At 42.4% G+C, this 13,633-nt stretch overlaps 1 protein-coding gene across 1 annotated transcript; it reads right to left on the bottom strand.

Moving 5' to 3' along the window:
- Nucleotides 1-3,341: 3,341 nt before the first annotated feature.
- On the bottom strand, nt 3,342-12,984 carry LOC138594796 (reticulon-3-B-like). The gene is made up of 8 exons (XM_069666028.1): nt 12,838-12,984; nt 6,811-6,961; nt 6,567-6,623; nt 6,246-6,384; nt 4,046-4,115; nt 3,908-3,954; nt 3,558-3,616; nt 3,342-3,443 (listed from the first exon to the last, which is right to left on the bottom strand). The coding sequence occupies exons 1-8, from the start codon at nt 12,920-12,922 to the stop codon at nt 3,395-3,397; spliced, it is 657 nt and encodes a 218-aa protein (XP_069522129.1). The 5' UTR covers nt 12,923-12,984; the 3' UTR covers nt 3,342-3,394.
- Nucleotides 12,985-13,633: the final 649 nt, after the last annotated feature.

The following is a 13,633-nucleotide window of genomic DNA, read 5'->3' as shown; positions in this document are numbered from 1 at the left end:
CAGTCACATTTAAGAAGAAACTCTATACCACCAATTCTGTTCAAGCTAAAATTAACTCAGCAGAAAAACCATATTACAAAACAAGTGACATAAAGTGAATTATAAATACAATATAAATAAGGCAGGACATAACAAATCATAATCTATTAACCCTCTGAGACCCACAGGCCCGTATACAGGCCCAAATTCCATGTCGTCTTTAGAGCGTCATAACTCGATAACAATAACGAACGATGGTTTGACAGAGAGACTGCGTTTTTTTCCCACATAACCTAGAGGAATAGAGCTTTCCAACAAGCCCAGACTTGCTTCTGTGTGAATTTTCGTTTCAATAGTAAACTAAAGCGTAAAGTTGTAAAAAATATGGATAGTCTCCTTTCTTTGAGGAAGAGATGAAGACATCAGAGTAAAGAGATGAAGAGTTCAAGGTGAAGAGATGAAGACATCAGAGTGAAGAGATGAAGACATCAGAGTGAAGAGATGAAGAGTGAAGAAATGAAGAGTTCAGAGTGAAGAGATGAAGAGTGAAGAGATGAAGAGTTCAAGGTGAAGAGATGAAGAGTGAAGAGATGAAGAGTTCAGAGTGAAGAGTGAAGAGTGAAGAGATGAAGAGATGAAGAGTTCAGAGTGAAGAGTTCAGAGTGAAGAGATGAAGACTTTAAAGTGAAGAGATGAAGAGTTCAGAGTGAAGAGTGAAGAGATGAAGAGTTCAAGGTGAAGAGATGAAGAGTGAAGAGATGAAGAGTTCAAGGTGAAGAGATGAAGAGTGAAGAGATGAAGAGTTCAAGGTGAAGAGATGAAGAGTGAAGAGATGAAGAGTGAAGAGATGAAGACATCAGAGTGAAGAGATGAAGGGTTCAGAGTGAAGAGATGAAGAGTGAAGAGATGAAGAGTTCAAGGTGAAGAGATGAAGAGTGAAGAGATGAAGAGTGAAGAGATGAAGAGTTCAAGGTGAAGAGATGAAGAGTGAAGAGATGAAGAGTTCAGAGTGAAGAGATGAAGAGTGAATAGATGAAGAGTTCAAGGTGAAGAGATGAAGAGTTCAAGGTGAAGAGATGAAGAGTGAAGAGATGAAGAGTGAAGAGTGAAGAGATGAAGAGTGAAGAGATGAAGAGTTCAGAGTGAAGAGTGAAGAGATGAAGAGTTCAGAGTGAAGAGTTCAGAGTGAAGAGATGAAGAGTTCAGAGTGAAGAGTGAAGAGTGAAGAGTGAAGAGATGAAGAGTGAAGAGATGAAGAGTTCAGAGTGAAGAGTTCAGAGTGAAGAGATGAAGACTTTAAAGTGAAGAGATGAAGAGTTCAGAGTGAAGAGTGAAGAGATGAAGACTTTAAAGTGAAGAGATGAAGAGTTCAGAGTGAAGAGATGAAGAGTTCAAGGTGAAGAGATGAAGAGTGAAGAGATGAAGAGTTCAAGGTGAAGAGATGAAGAGTGAAGAGATGAAGAGTTCAAGGTGAAGAGATGAAGAGTGAAGAGATGAAGAGTTCAGAGTGAAGAGATGAAGAGTGAAGAGATGAAGAGTTCAAGGTGAAGAGATGAAGAGTGAAGAGATGAAGAGTTCAAGGTGAAGAGATGAAGAGTGAAGAGATGAAGAGTTCAGAGTGAAGAGATGAAGAGTGAAGAGATGAAGAGTGAAGAGATGAAGACATCAGAGTGAAGAGATGAAGGGTTCAGAGTGAAGAGATGAAGAGTGAAGAGATGAAGAGTTCAAGGTGAAGAGATGAAGAGTGAAGAGATGAAGAGTTCAGAGTGAAGAGATGAAGAGTGAATAGATGAAGAGTTCAAGGTGAAGAGATGAAGAGTGAAGAGATGAAGAGTTCAAGGTGAAGAGATGAAGAGTGAAGAGTGAAGAGATGAAGAGTGAAGAGATGAAGAGTTCAGAGTGAAGAGTGAAGAGATGAAGAGTTCAGAGTGAAGAGATGAAGAGTGAATAGATGAAGAGTTCAGAGTGAAGAGTGAAGAGATGAAGAGTTCAGAGTGAAGAGATGAAGAGTGAAGAGATGAAGAGTGAATAGATGAAGAGTTCAGAGTGAAGAGTGAAGAGATGAAGAGTTCAGAGTGAAGAGTGAAGAGATGAAGAGTGAAGAGATGAAGACATCAGAGTGAAGAGATGAAGAGTGAAGAGATGAAGAGTTCAGAGTGAAGAGATGAAGAGTGAAGAGATGAAGAGTTCAGAGATGAAGAGTGAATAGATGAAGAGTTCAGAGTGAAGAGTGAAGAGATGAAGAGTTCAGAGTGAAGAGATGAAGAGTGAAGAGATGAAGAGTGAAGAGATGAAGAGTGAATAGATGAAGAGTTCAGAGTGAAGAGTGAAGAGATGAAGAGTTCAGAGTGAAGAGTGAAGAGATGAAGAGTGAAGAGATGAAGACATCAGAGTGAAGAGATGAAGAGTGAAGAGATGAAGAGTGAAGAGATGAAGACATCAGAGTGAAGAGATGAAGAGTGAAGAGATGAAGAGTTCAGAGTGAAGAGTGAAGAGATGAAGAGTGAAGGGATGAAGAGTGAAGAGATGAAGAGTTCAGTACATATAATTATAATGTTTTAGATTAATGTAACAACTCTCTTTCACATTGAAAGTCCTGTCATAACGATGTTGTTGTTAATTGGTCAGTTTCTCAGATCCTGAACATGCAGAGTGTTTCTGTTGAGGTGCTGCCATCTTGAGGCCGCAGGCTGAACTTCACTCAGAATTAACTCCAGTGAACTTAGACTAAATTAAAGCAGCTTCTGTACACCAATTTAGGAAAATAAGAGCCCTGAAAAAAAGAAAATATAATTTTACGTAGAAAATAGGATTCAAGACTTCGCCAGGATTTCTTGTGACAGTTTGTGACAGGAAGTCGCCCCACATAACTGCAATAAAACCACTGAAGAAGAAGTGAGACTCTCAGAGAACCTGAATTAGAACAAACCCTCCAGCTGGAGAGAGGAGTGATCACTCAGTCTGAAACCAGGAGGCAAAACTGGGAGCAAGTTTGTCCTCTTTCTCCTCCTACCATTAATCCACCATGAGGACTGCTCTCGGTGGATTCATGTTGGGTCTCTCTCCAAATAATATGACGGTCTACACCTTCTCTTTTTGTAAAGTGTTGAAATAACTTTGGTTATGATTTGGCATTATACAAATTAAATTTGATTTGATTTTGATTTATTCCTTTCTACCTCCTCCTCTCCTTCTTTACTTCATCCTCTCCTTCTCTCCTTCTTTACCTCCTCCTCTCCTTCTCTGCCTCATCCTCTCCTCCTCTCACCCGACATGAGATTGAGATTAAAAAGTGTACATCTTTAGTGTGTAAAACTTCAGAGAATAAAAACAACAATCAGGTTTTTCATATGACTCGATTTATTACTTTCACAACAAATTCAGGAGGGGGAGGAGCCACAGCAACTGCAGGTGATTACTCAGCTTTGGTTCTCTTCACCGCTCCAGGTAACCTGTCATGCATCCTGAAACACAAACAGACAGACTGGTGACACTGTGTCTGTAGCTGTGTGTATCTGTGTGTATCAACATTTTACAACTTATCCTGTAACACTGATGTTCAGATGTTCTGAACTCACTTCTGCAGCATCTCCTCCACTCTGCACCAAATCAGCTCCATGTAGTGATCAATCTGTGTCTGCACACACATACACACACACACACAGGTCAGGTGTGTAATATTTTTTCCACCTCATGAATGTAGCTGAGTGATTTACAGGTGGAGCCTCCTGAAGGGGGTGGTATTGATATTTATCTTTTAAGTAATAGTAAACAGTATTTACTATTGGTCAAAATATTAAAAAATAAAAGACAAATACGTGTGTCAATAACAGAAGCTGGAAACACATAGAAAATATTTTACTTTGAAATGTAAAAATACAAGTGTCCTTCATTGTTTGCACGTTTGTGTGATCCGTTGTTCCTGTACCTTCTTCTTCTGGTAGATCAGTGGCGTGGTGAAGAAGATAATGTCCGCTGAACACAAAGACGACATGAGTCATTATAATCCAGAACAGACAGGAATCAAACCTGTGACTTTTAACCGATGACTTAGTTTAAATCTCACCGAGGATCAGGATGGTGACTCCATTAAAGATTGATCCAATGTACGTCATCAACCACATGACCGCAGCCAGCTAAAATATTTGGAAAAGATTTGCAGAACATTTAGACAACAAACAGAGAACATACTTGAGCGCACAGTTTTTAATCAAGTCACTGACTTCCTGTCCAAGAACAATCTGTTGGACCCAAATCAGTCTGGCTTTAAGCGGGCCACTCTACAGAAACAGCACTACTGTCTGTAACAGAAGCACTGCGTCTGGTTAAAGCTGCTGGACAGTCCTCAGCTCTATTGCTGCATCTGTCAGCTGTCTTTGACACAGTGAACCACCAAACCCTCCTCTCTTCTCTCTCTGAGCTTGGTATCTCAGGATCTGCCCTCCTCTGGTTCATGTCCGACCTCTCAGGGAGATCTGTTTGAGTATCTTGGAAAGGAAAAGTGTCCAAACCCCACAGCTTATCCACAGAGGTGCCTCAAGGGTCAGTGCTCGGTCCCCTGCTCTTTTCAATATATACCACCTCACTTGGTGCGATCATCTGCTCCCATGGTTTCTCATACCATTGCTATGCGGACGATACCCAGCTCTTTCTGTCATTCCCACCAGACGACACTACAGTCCCAGCACGTATCTCATCATGCCTTGCTGATATCTCTTAATGGATGAAAGAACGCCACCTTCAGCTCAACCTATCCAAGCCTGAGCTCCCTGAACATTCAGAGAACAAGCAGAGAACAAACAGAACATTTAGAGAACAAACAACATTTAGAGAACATTCAGAGAACAAACAGAACATTTAGAGAACATTCAGAGAACAAACAGAACATTTAGAGAACAAACAACATTTAGAGAACATTCAGAGAACAAACAGAACATTTAGAGAACATTCAGAGAGCAAACAGAACATTTAGAGAACATTCAGAGAGCAAACAGAACATTTAGAGAACAGAGGACAAACAGAACATTTAGAGAAGATTTAGAGAACAAACAGAATATTTAGAGAACAAACAACATTTAGAGAACATTCAGAGAACAAACAGAACATTTAGAGAACAAACAGAACAAACAGAACAAACAGAGAACATTCAGAGAACAAACAGAACATTTAGAGAACAGAGGACAAACATAGAATAAACAGAACATTTAGAGAACATTCAGAGAGCAAACAGAACATTCAGAGAACATTCAGAGAGCAAACAGAACATTCAGAGAGCAAACAGAACATTTAGAGAACAAACAGAGAACAAACAGAACATTCAGAGAACATTCAGAGAGCAAACAGAACATTCAGAGAGCAAACAGAACATTTAGAGAACAAACAGAACATTTAGAGAACAAACAACATTTAGAGAACATTCAGAGAACAAACAGGACATTTAGAGAACATTTAGAGTACAAACAGAACATTTAGAGAACATTCAGAGAACATTTAGAGGACAGAGGACAAACAGAGAATAAACGGAACATTTAGAGAACATTCAGATAATAAACAGAACATTTAGAGAACAGAGGACAAACAGAACATTTAGAGAACATTTAGAGAACATTTAGAGAACAAACAGAACATTAAGAGAACATTCAGAGAACAAACAGAACATTTAGAGAACAAGCAGAGAAGATTGGAGAAAGATTTAAGGCAGATTCCTTTCCAGCTTTGACAGGCAAAGGTCCAACAACAAATCAGCTCAGACTGCCTTCAGTCCCTCCAGAGGCTTGGATTCCACAGGATTGTCCAAGTACTCCAGAAGAACTTAAGAGTCTCTGAATCCTCTTCGGCCCCCACCTGAGACTCCAAGAAGCCAGGGCACTCTCCCATGTCTGAACAGACCCCCTTGTTCTCCAGGACCTCCAACACAGCAGAACTCAACAGGGAACCTTTCACCAAGTCCACCTCCTGCAATTAGTTTTTGTTGGTGTAAATTTGATTTCTCTGCTGATGCTTAACTGCCCGTCATTTTTTTTGCTCCAGTTTTTGTGTTGCAGTTTTAAGAAAAAAAATAATTGTTGCTCTTAAGTGATTATTAGCGTTGGTTGCTAGGTAACAGACATAAAGGATGATAATATGTGTTAGATTGAGTTTTAAGGATTGTCCAGTTTTAGACGCTTTTCTATCTTAACACTTCAGCTTAAAAGTTTCTCTGTCACCACCATCTAAATTAGATTTAAACTTTAGCATTGTCTGTTAGCCTGCTAACATCTTCTGACCTTCAGAGAGTCCACCAGGTCTTCAACCAGCAGCAGCCTCCTGGTCTGACTGCTGAACCAGTTCAAATGGACCAGAGAGTGATCGGCCAGCTGACGGAGAGCCTCAGGGGACACCGAGATGTCCCTGTCCAACAGAGACCTGAGGAGGTGGAGAAGGAAAGCTTGTTACTACCATTGTAGTCATTACTCAGACCCATTTAACCAGTTTACACAGACCAAACTCCACTCAAAATTATGCAATTTTACACAACAGTGTGTGTGTGTGTGTGTGTGTGTGTGTGTGTGTGTGTGGGTGTGTGTGTGTGTGTGTGTGTGTGTTACCTGAATGGGTGACCTTCGTCTGATTTCTGGATGGCTTGGATCACTGATTTATAAACCCTGCAGACAGGAAGTAGATATTAAGGTGACACCAGCAGGTTCACTGTATATGTGTGTGTGTGTGTGTGTGTGTACTTGTGCATGTTCATGGCAACAACATAACCCACAGTGTTCTTCATCATTCTCAGTCTGCAGTCTGTGTATGTTCTGATTGGTCGGGGACATCCAGGTGACCCCGCCCCCTCACCTGAAGGTAATGGTGATACAGAGGCAGGTGAGCAGCAGGTAGGACACCACACTGATGACAGATAGCGTTGCAACGGAGACCAGGACCAGAAGAGACAGGCCAAACGCCACTGCCGACTTCTTCGGTTCTTTCCAGTGAACGAGCTGTAAGGCTGCAAAGCATGATTGGTAATTACTGTGCCAAGCATGAGTGAGTGCGTGTTAGTTTACAGTGTGTGTGTGTGTGTGTGTGTGTGTGTGTGTGTGTGTCACTGAGATGTTCTTTTCTCTTTTCTTTATGCTTGTGTTTTACGCTGCTGTGTTGTTACCACGCTAAGATCAGTAAGCTGCCTTTATCAGTTCAAAGTCCAGTGCCACGGCTGATGAGCTCAGAATCATCCGTCGGGTTTCTGCGTGATAAAGTTGCAGTTACTGAGTATTACCACGTCAAGTTTGAGTTTGAGCTGCTTTGTTCTGCCTCACCGGCATCTCTTTCACTTCTTCTCTTGTACTAACCCACATAAACACACATGCACATACACACACACTCCCGCCGGTAACCCACTCACACACACACACCTTAAAGGTACAGACTGTGTGCAGCACAAAGCGTAGCTTTTACTACACCAACTTGTTGAGTTCACCAGGACAGGCCGCACACGTTCCCTTTGTTCAATTCACGCGGACTTACGTCCCGATTTTATTTTTTATTTAATGTTTATTTGTATTGGGACAAGTATGAGGCAAGTAAACCGATGCCACACACTACAGCATTTATAGCCTTGGCTAATTTGCAATGCCCGTCCATAGATGGGCCTTTAAAATAACAACAAATACACAAGAGACAGAACAGACTCAACAGTAATAACACAGATATAACAATACAGGATACAAATTACACTCCTCCAATAAAACTTAATGTAAAGCAGAAAGCACAAAATCATACATGATTACAAGACTGAGCCGTCTGCAGAAACTGTTTCAGACTGAGTTTAAGATGCTCCCAGTCAGGATCCAGTTTGAGCTCTGCAGGTGAGACGATCCACATATTGATCCCCTGAACAGAAAAAGCGCTTCGTCCAAGTGATAACTTACGAAAGGGCATCTTACAGTCTCCATTAGATGCTCCACGTTATAGAGCCTGATAGTCTCAGTGGTACCACGACGTCACTGAGCACCTGAGGAGCCTGATGATGTCAGCGTTTATGGACGAGTTTTAGATTAGCAATTTTAATACAATTATCAAAACTTAACATATTTAATTTGTTTAGAACATCACAGTGGTGTGATCTTATCGGCTTCCTGTCTAAAATCTTTATGACTTTATTATATATCATCACCAGAGGCTTGATTGTTGAAGATGCTGCTTGTGACCAGGAGGTTACACAATAACAATAAAATCATAGAATGCATAAAGCTATGAGCAGCGTGGAATGGTAGACAGTCACTTCACAGTTTACTTCTGGGGCCTGCTCAATACATTGTCCATTTATCTTCAGCTTCCGATCAGACACAACGTGTTTTGCAGGCTGTAAAACGCGAGGCGCACCACATTGAGGCACACAGAGCAGAAAAACCCGAGGCGCTCGGCAATGCGAAAGCAACTATGCCGCTAAAATGCGTTCTGTCTGATCTGGCCCTTACTCCGCCAACACCTTTGTGGTGGCATCACCATCTTTCCTCTTTGCTTCATTAAGTGTCATTGATTGTGTTTGCTGCTGCTTGTTGAATAAATTCCATTATAATTTAAAGAGGATTTGTTTGTGATGTTTCATTGTGATTATAGCTGTTTGCAAAGGTCAGTGTTGGATTCATACCTTCTTTTTCACTTTTAATTGATAATATTGATATTTCCCCCTTCTGGTTTAGGCACCGCTCAAGCGGCAGCCTGTTGCAGTAGCTCCTGCTCACCGACGAGCTTTTTCTCTTATTTTTGTAACTTAACTGGTCTTTTTTATTCTTTTTTACCTGTAAATACTTTACTAACTTATTCTTGACCATGGACACCAAACTGGTTGCGTTTGCATTGGTGTTTCTACTTCTTTTCTTCACAAGCAAGTCCGGGGATTACATGTGTAACCATGGTCGCAGTGTTTACACCAGGGACCAGCTGTTAGCATCCCATAGCATGTTGATGCAAACCAGTGCGAGGCCCGATGTTCACATCGAACTGAGGAGAAGGAGAAGAGGACGCTGTGCCGGCGCTGCGCTGCGAGCTAAGAGGAGACGTTATATATGACCTGTCCTTCCATCCATCGTTATGGGAAATGTAAGATCTATTACCAATAAGATGGACAAGCTTGTGCCACTGACCCGGCACCAGAGGGAATATTGGGAGAGTAGCATCATGCTATTCACAGAGACATGGCTAACATAGCTAACACCGGACACGAACACTACACTGGAAGGATTTCATCTGCTGCGGGCGGACAGGACAAAGGAGAGCAGTAAGAGAAAGGAGGAGGGCTGGCAGTGTTTGTTAATGATAGCTGGTGTAACATCACTGTTAAGGAGCAACTCTGCAATAAGGACATTGAGCTGTTAGCCATTAGCATGAGGCCATACCATCTGCCGAAGGAATTCTCGTATGTAATTGTTGCCATTGTATTGTTCTCATTATTAATGTTATGTTACACATAATTTGGAGGGAATTATATTGCATGTTGTCGTGATAGCGCCGTATGCTAACTCTGACGTGGCCTGTGACGTCATCCGCTCCACTGTAAGCAGGCTGCAGACACAGCACCCTCATGCCCTCCTTCTCATCACTGGGGACTGTAACCATGCCTCTCTCTCCTCCACTCTGCCCACATTCACCCAGTATGTCACATGCTGCACCAGGGACAATAAAACACTGGATTTGCTGTATGCCAACAGCAAGAAGGCACATAACTCATCACCTCTCCCTCCCCTGGGAAGATCTGACCACAACCTTGTAAATCTCCAGCCTGTCTACAAACCTCTTGTCTACAGACAACCAGTGGTCACACGCACTGTGAAGAGATGGTCTGAAGAGTCTGAGGATGCTCTGAAAGACTGTTTTGACACAACTGTGTGGGAAGAACTCAGGGATTCTCATGGGGAGGATATTGACAGCCTCACTGGCTGCATAACGGACTATATTAAGTTCTGTGTGGATACCGTACAAAAAGGGGGCCTTTTTATCAGGCAACAAGGAGGGCCTGAAAACTGCAGAGGGAACTGAGGTGGAAGATCAGGGAGGGAAAAGACAGATACAGGAAGAAGATGGAGGACCAACTGCTGCAGAACGTCAGTGGAGTCTGGAGGGGCCTTAAAACCATCTCTGGGTACAAGGAACCTGACACCCAGGCCCAGGGGTTCTAAAGGGTTAGGGTTAGGGTCAGGTAAATTACCTGAACACTTTTATCAACAGATTTGTTCAGTCATCCGCCCCTGCCCAGATCCCACTGCTGCAACCCCCATTGGCTACTGTCTCTGTGAACGGCCTTACCCCTCCCCCACCTCAACTCACCGCTGTCCCACAACACCAAAAACCTCCAGCATTCAACCCCCCTGCCCCAACCTGTCCCTCACAATTAACCAGGTGAGGAAAGAGCTGAGTAGGTACAAGGTGAGGAAGGCTGTGGGTCCGGATGGCATCAGCTCAAGGCTCCTCAAATCTTGGGCAGACCAGCTGTGCAGGATTTTCCTTATTCCCTGATCCCAGGGTGGTGCCCCGTAATCAGTCATTCTGATTGATAATGTTTTATTAATATTAATATTAATTATTATTAATATTTTCATTAATAACCAAACTGCTCCTATCTAATCCCAACACGTGTGTGGATGTTTGGCACAATGTCGACCCTGTCAGAACTTTTGCTGGCACTTTTTATCATTCTGCTGTGCCAAACATTCAAAGTAGTAAACAACATGTGGTGGTCTTGTACGCCAAACACTCGTTGCCGGCTCGCCGCTCTGCAGGCGACTCACCACCTCCCAATCTGCCGGAGAACATACGACCGCCGCCTATGAGGAGACGCCACTGGAGAAAAGGGCAGAGTGTTGGTGCTTGTAAGCGACTCCGTCGGCGGCAGACCTGCACTACCATCCACGATACTCAGAAACACATGGTCCCTAAAGAACACAATGGACCTATGCCACAACCTGTTACGAGTACCGTGACTCAAAAATGCCTCAGCACCACGACCTGCAAAAAGCAAGCGAGCTGAATGACTTTTACTTGAGATTTGAATCCAGGGACTTTTCTGCTAACCCTGAGCAGGACGCGAGGTTGGTGGTAGATCCTCATAACGTCCAATCACTCTTTAATAACCTCTGCACCAAGAAGGCCAGATGAGATATCTGCTTTTCTCCTCAAAACCTGTGCAGAGGAGCTAAGATGGTCATCTTTCAAAAAAGCTGTGGACTCACACACCATCCCCACCCTCTGGAAGACATCTGTAATTACACATTGTGGCTATGACACCCATTGATGGTGACACAGACACTGCTCAGAAAGGACGTAGATGTGTTTTTAGATGTGATTAATACTGTCACACATCAGGTAGGCAAACACCTTCATGACCCTTAGGCTTATGCACATGTGTTGTTTGTTGATTTTAGCTCAGCTTTTAACACCACACACATTCATGATACAGCCATCCTGAGCCTGCTGCACAGTCACAGCAGCCCACTGAACTTCTTCTCTGAAATAGAGATAACCGTTTAGTGGGGTGACAAGAACCACCTTGTTCTGAATGTGAGGAAGACCGAGGAGATGATGTTTAAACCAAAGACGGTGGGTGACCTCAGTCCTGAGGTTATTAAAATGTACCTATCACTCAGGTCTGTTCATACAGGTATCTTGGGGTCCATATTAAAAACACACTGAGTGTGTTGTTAATATAGACCCCAAGATAAGGTCCTTGTTAGAAATCTCTGCTCCAAACTTCAACAGCGTATGTATTTCCTGTGCAGACTCAGGGTCTTTGGAGTGGAGCAGAAGATTATGTTACATAACATACCTACATTACATACATATTATAAGATACAGCATTACAGCCTGGTATGGTAAGTTGAAAGGTCATAGATTGCTCGCCTGGTGCAGACTTCCAACTTCTACCTTCCTGCAGGAGATTTAGGCGGAACCGCTTCAAACATTAATCCTTGCTGATGTCCATTAAACTCCTCAACAACTGATAACACAGAGCTGTCATAAGGACAGAACGATACGTTACATCAGTGTAATATTTGCAACAGAGTGTGTGCATGTACGAGCCATCTGTGTGTGGATGGATGAATGTGCTCTTAGTTTGCTTCAGATGTGACCTTAGTGGACTTCTTGTTTGTAACTGTACATCTTCTTTAACTGATTATTTTTAACAGTACAGCTGTGCAGTGATGCAATAATCAGTGTGATGTTTTGTATTGATCAGGTGATCAGTGGGTCATGTGATGTATGGGGGGGGGGGGCAGATTAACCTCCTGCAGCTTTAAGCAGCTTTTACTCAAATACAAAGACTGAACAACAACAGTCAGCTGACTGTTAGCTAACAGCAGCACAATACAGCTCTGTGTCTGAACATGGCTAATTAACATGCTAACACAAGCATATTAGCTAACAGCAGCACAATACAGCTCTGTGTCTGAACATGGCTAATTAACACGCTAACTGACAGACTGGACACATGCAGGTCAATAACTAGCTTATTAGCTTGCAGTTTATTTACATGCGTAGTAACAGGCTAGCATACCTGCATGAGCTAGTAAGCTTGGTAAATAGCTAGCAGGTTAGCTTACTGTTTAAAGGGCCAGTTTTGGTCTCAGTAAAAATATAAATAATATAAATAAAATGTACAAAATAAAATGATCTACAATAAATCACGATGTCTGAATCCTGCAGTGAACGTTACCATGACAACAATTTACAGATCTCAAACAACCAATCAGCAGCCGAGCTCTCTGATCAGCTGATCAATAATCAATAAGTGACATCAGTGTGTGCTCAGGTGTCTCCATGACGACAGAGAGATGTGTTAGAAAGTCAGTAAGTGGACATGAGTGATGCTGAACAGGTGAGTCGTACCTGCATGCGAGAGGTCTCTGAGGGAGGAAGAGGAGGAATTGTTGGACGATGAAGAGTCAGAGCTGCTGCTGGTGGAGTCGGCCATGTTCTTCTTCCGTCGGTGTGTGTGTGTGTGTGTGTGTGTGTCACTCTGTCTCTGTGTTTCTGTGTGTGTGTTTATGGAGCCGAAGTTTCTCTGCAGTCTGACTCTCAGTCTCAGCTGCTGCTTATGTAGGGCTGATGATGTCACAGCGGGGCGGTGCTTCCCTTAAGGGGGCGTGTCCTCATCAGATATACAAAATAACTAACTACATTAAAATGTTTTTCTGACCTCCATCAGGCTGTGGACAAAGTAACTGAGAACACATATATACAAATATACACACACACACACACACATATTATATCTGAAGTACAGTGTGGAGGTAGCAGTACGTTATTTGCATGTGTTGAAAAAAGCAGCAGAGAACCTTTAGTTCATCGTTAATTAAACTGTAACATTTCATCTTTTCAGGCGGCGATAATTAAAGTCGTGTCTGTCAATGAAGCAACAAACATAATCGGGACGTTTGGAGGAGAGTAATCTGCAAAAACACACATACAACTACTCTTTCAATATAAAATACATTCACAGAAAAAAGCTGAAAAACCCTTCAGGTGATGTTCTCAGGTAAACATGATGTGTTGAATGAATGTTTAAGACGTCAACTGTGACTGTAACCACACAGAGCTACATCCACTGACGACACATTTAATGTGAAATGAATAAAACTTGACGCTTGCAGTTTCATGTGTGAACAAACTAAAGTCTGAACTG

The sequence above is a fragment of the Semicossyphus pulcher genome, unplaced genomic scaffold (genome assembly GCF_022749685.1).
Source record: "Semicossyphus pulcher isolate SPU_LCO1_2020_fin unplaced genomic scaffold, fSemPul1.0.p SCAF_17, whole genome shotgun sequence".
In the NCBI taxonomy this organism is placed as follows: domain Eukaryota; kingdom Metazoa; phylum Chordata; class Actinopteri; order Labriformes; family Labridae; genus Semicossyphus; species Semicossyphus pulcher.
Note: the sequence above shows the minus strand (reverse complement) of the source record. Positions and strands in the feature narration are given on the sequence as shown.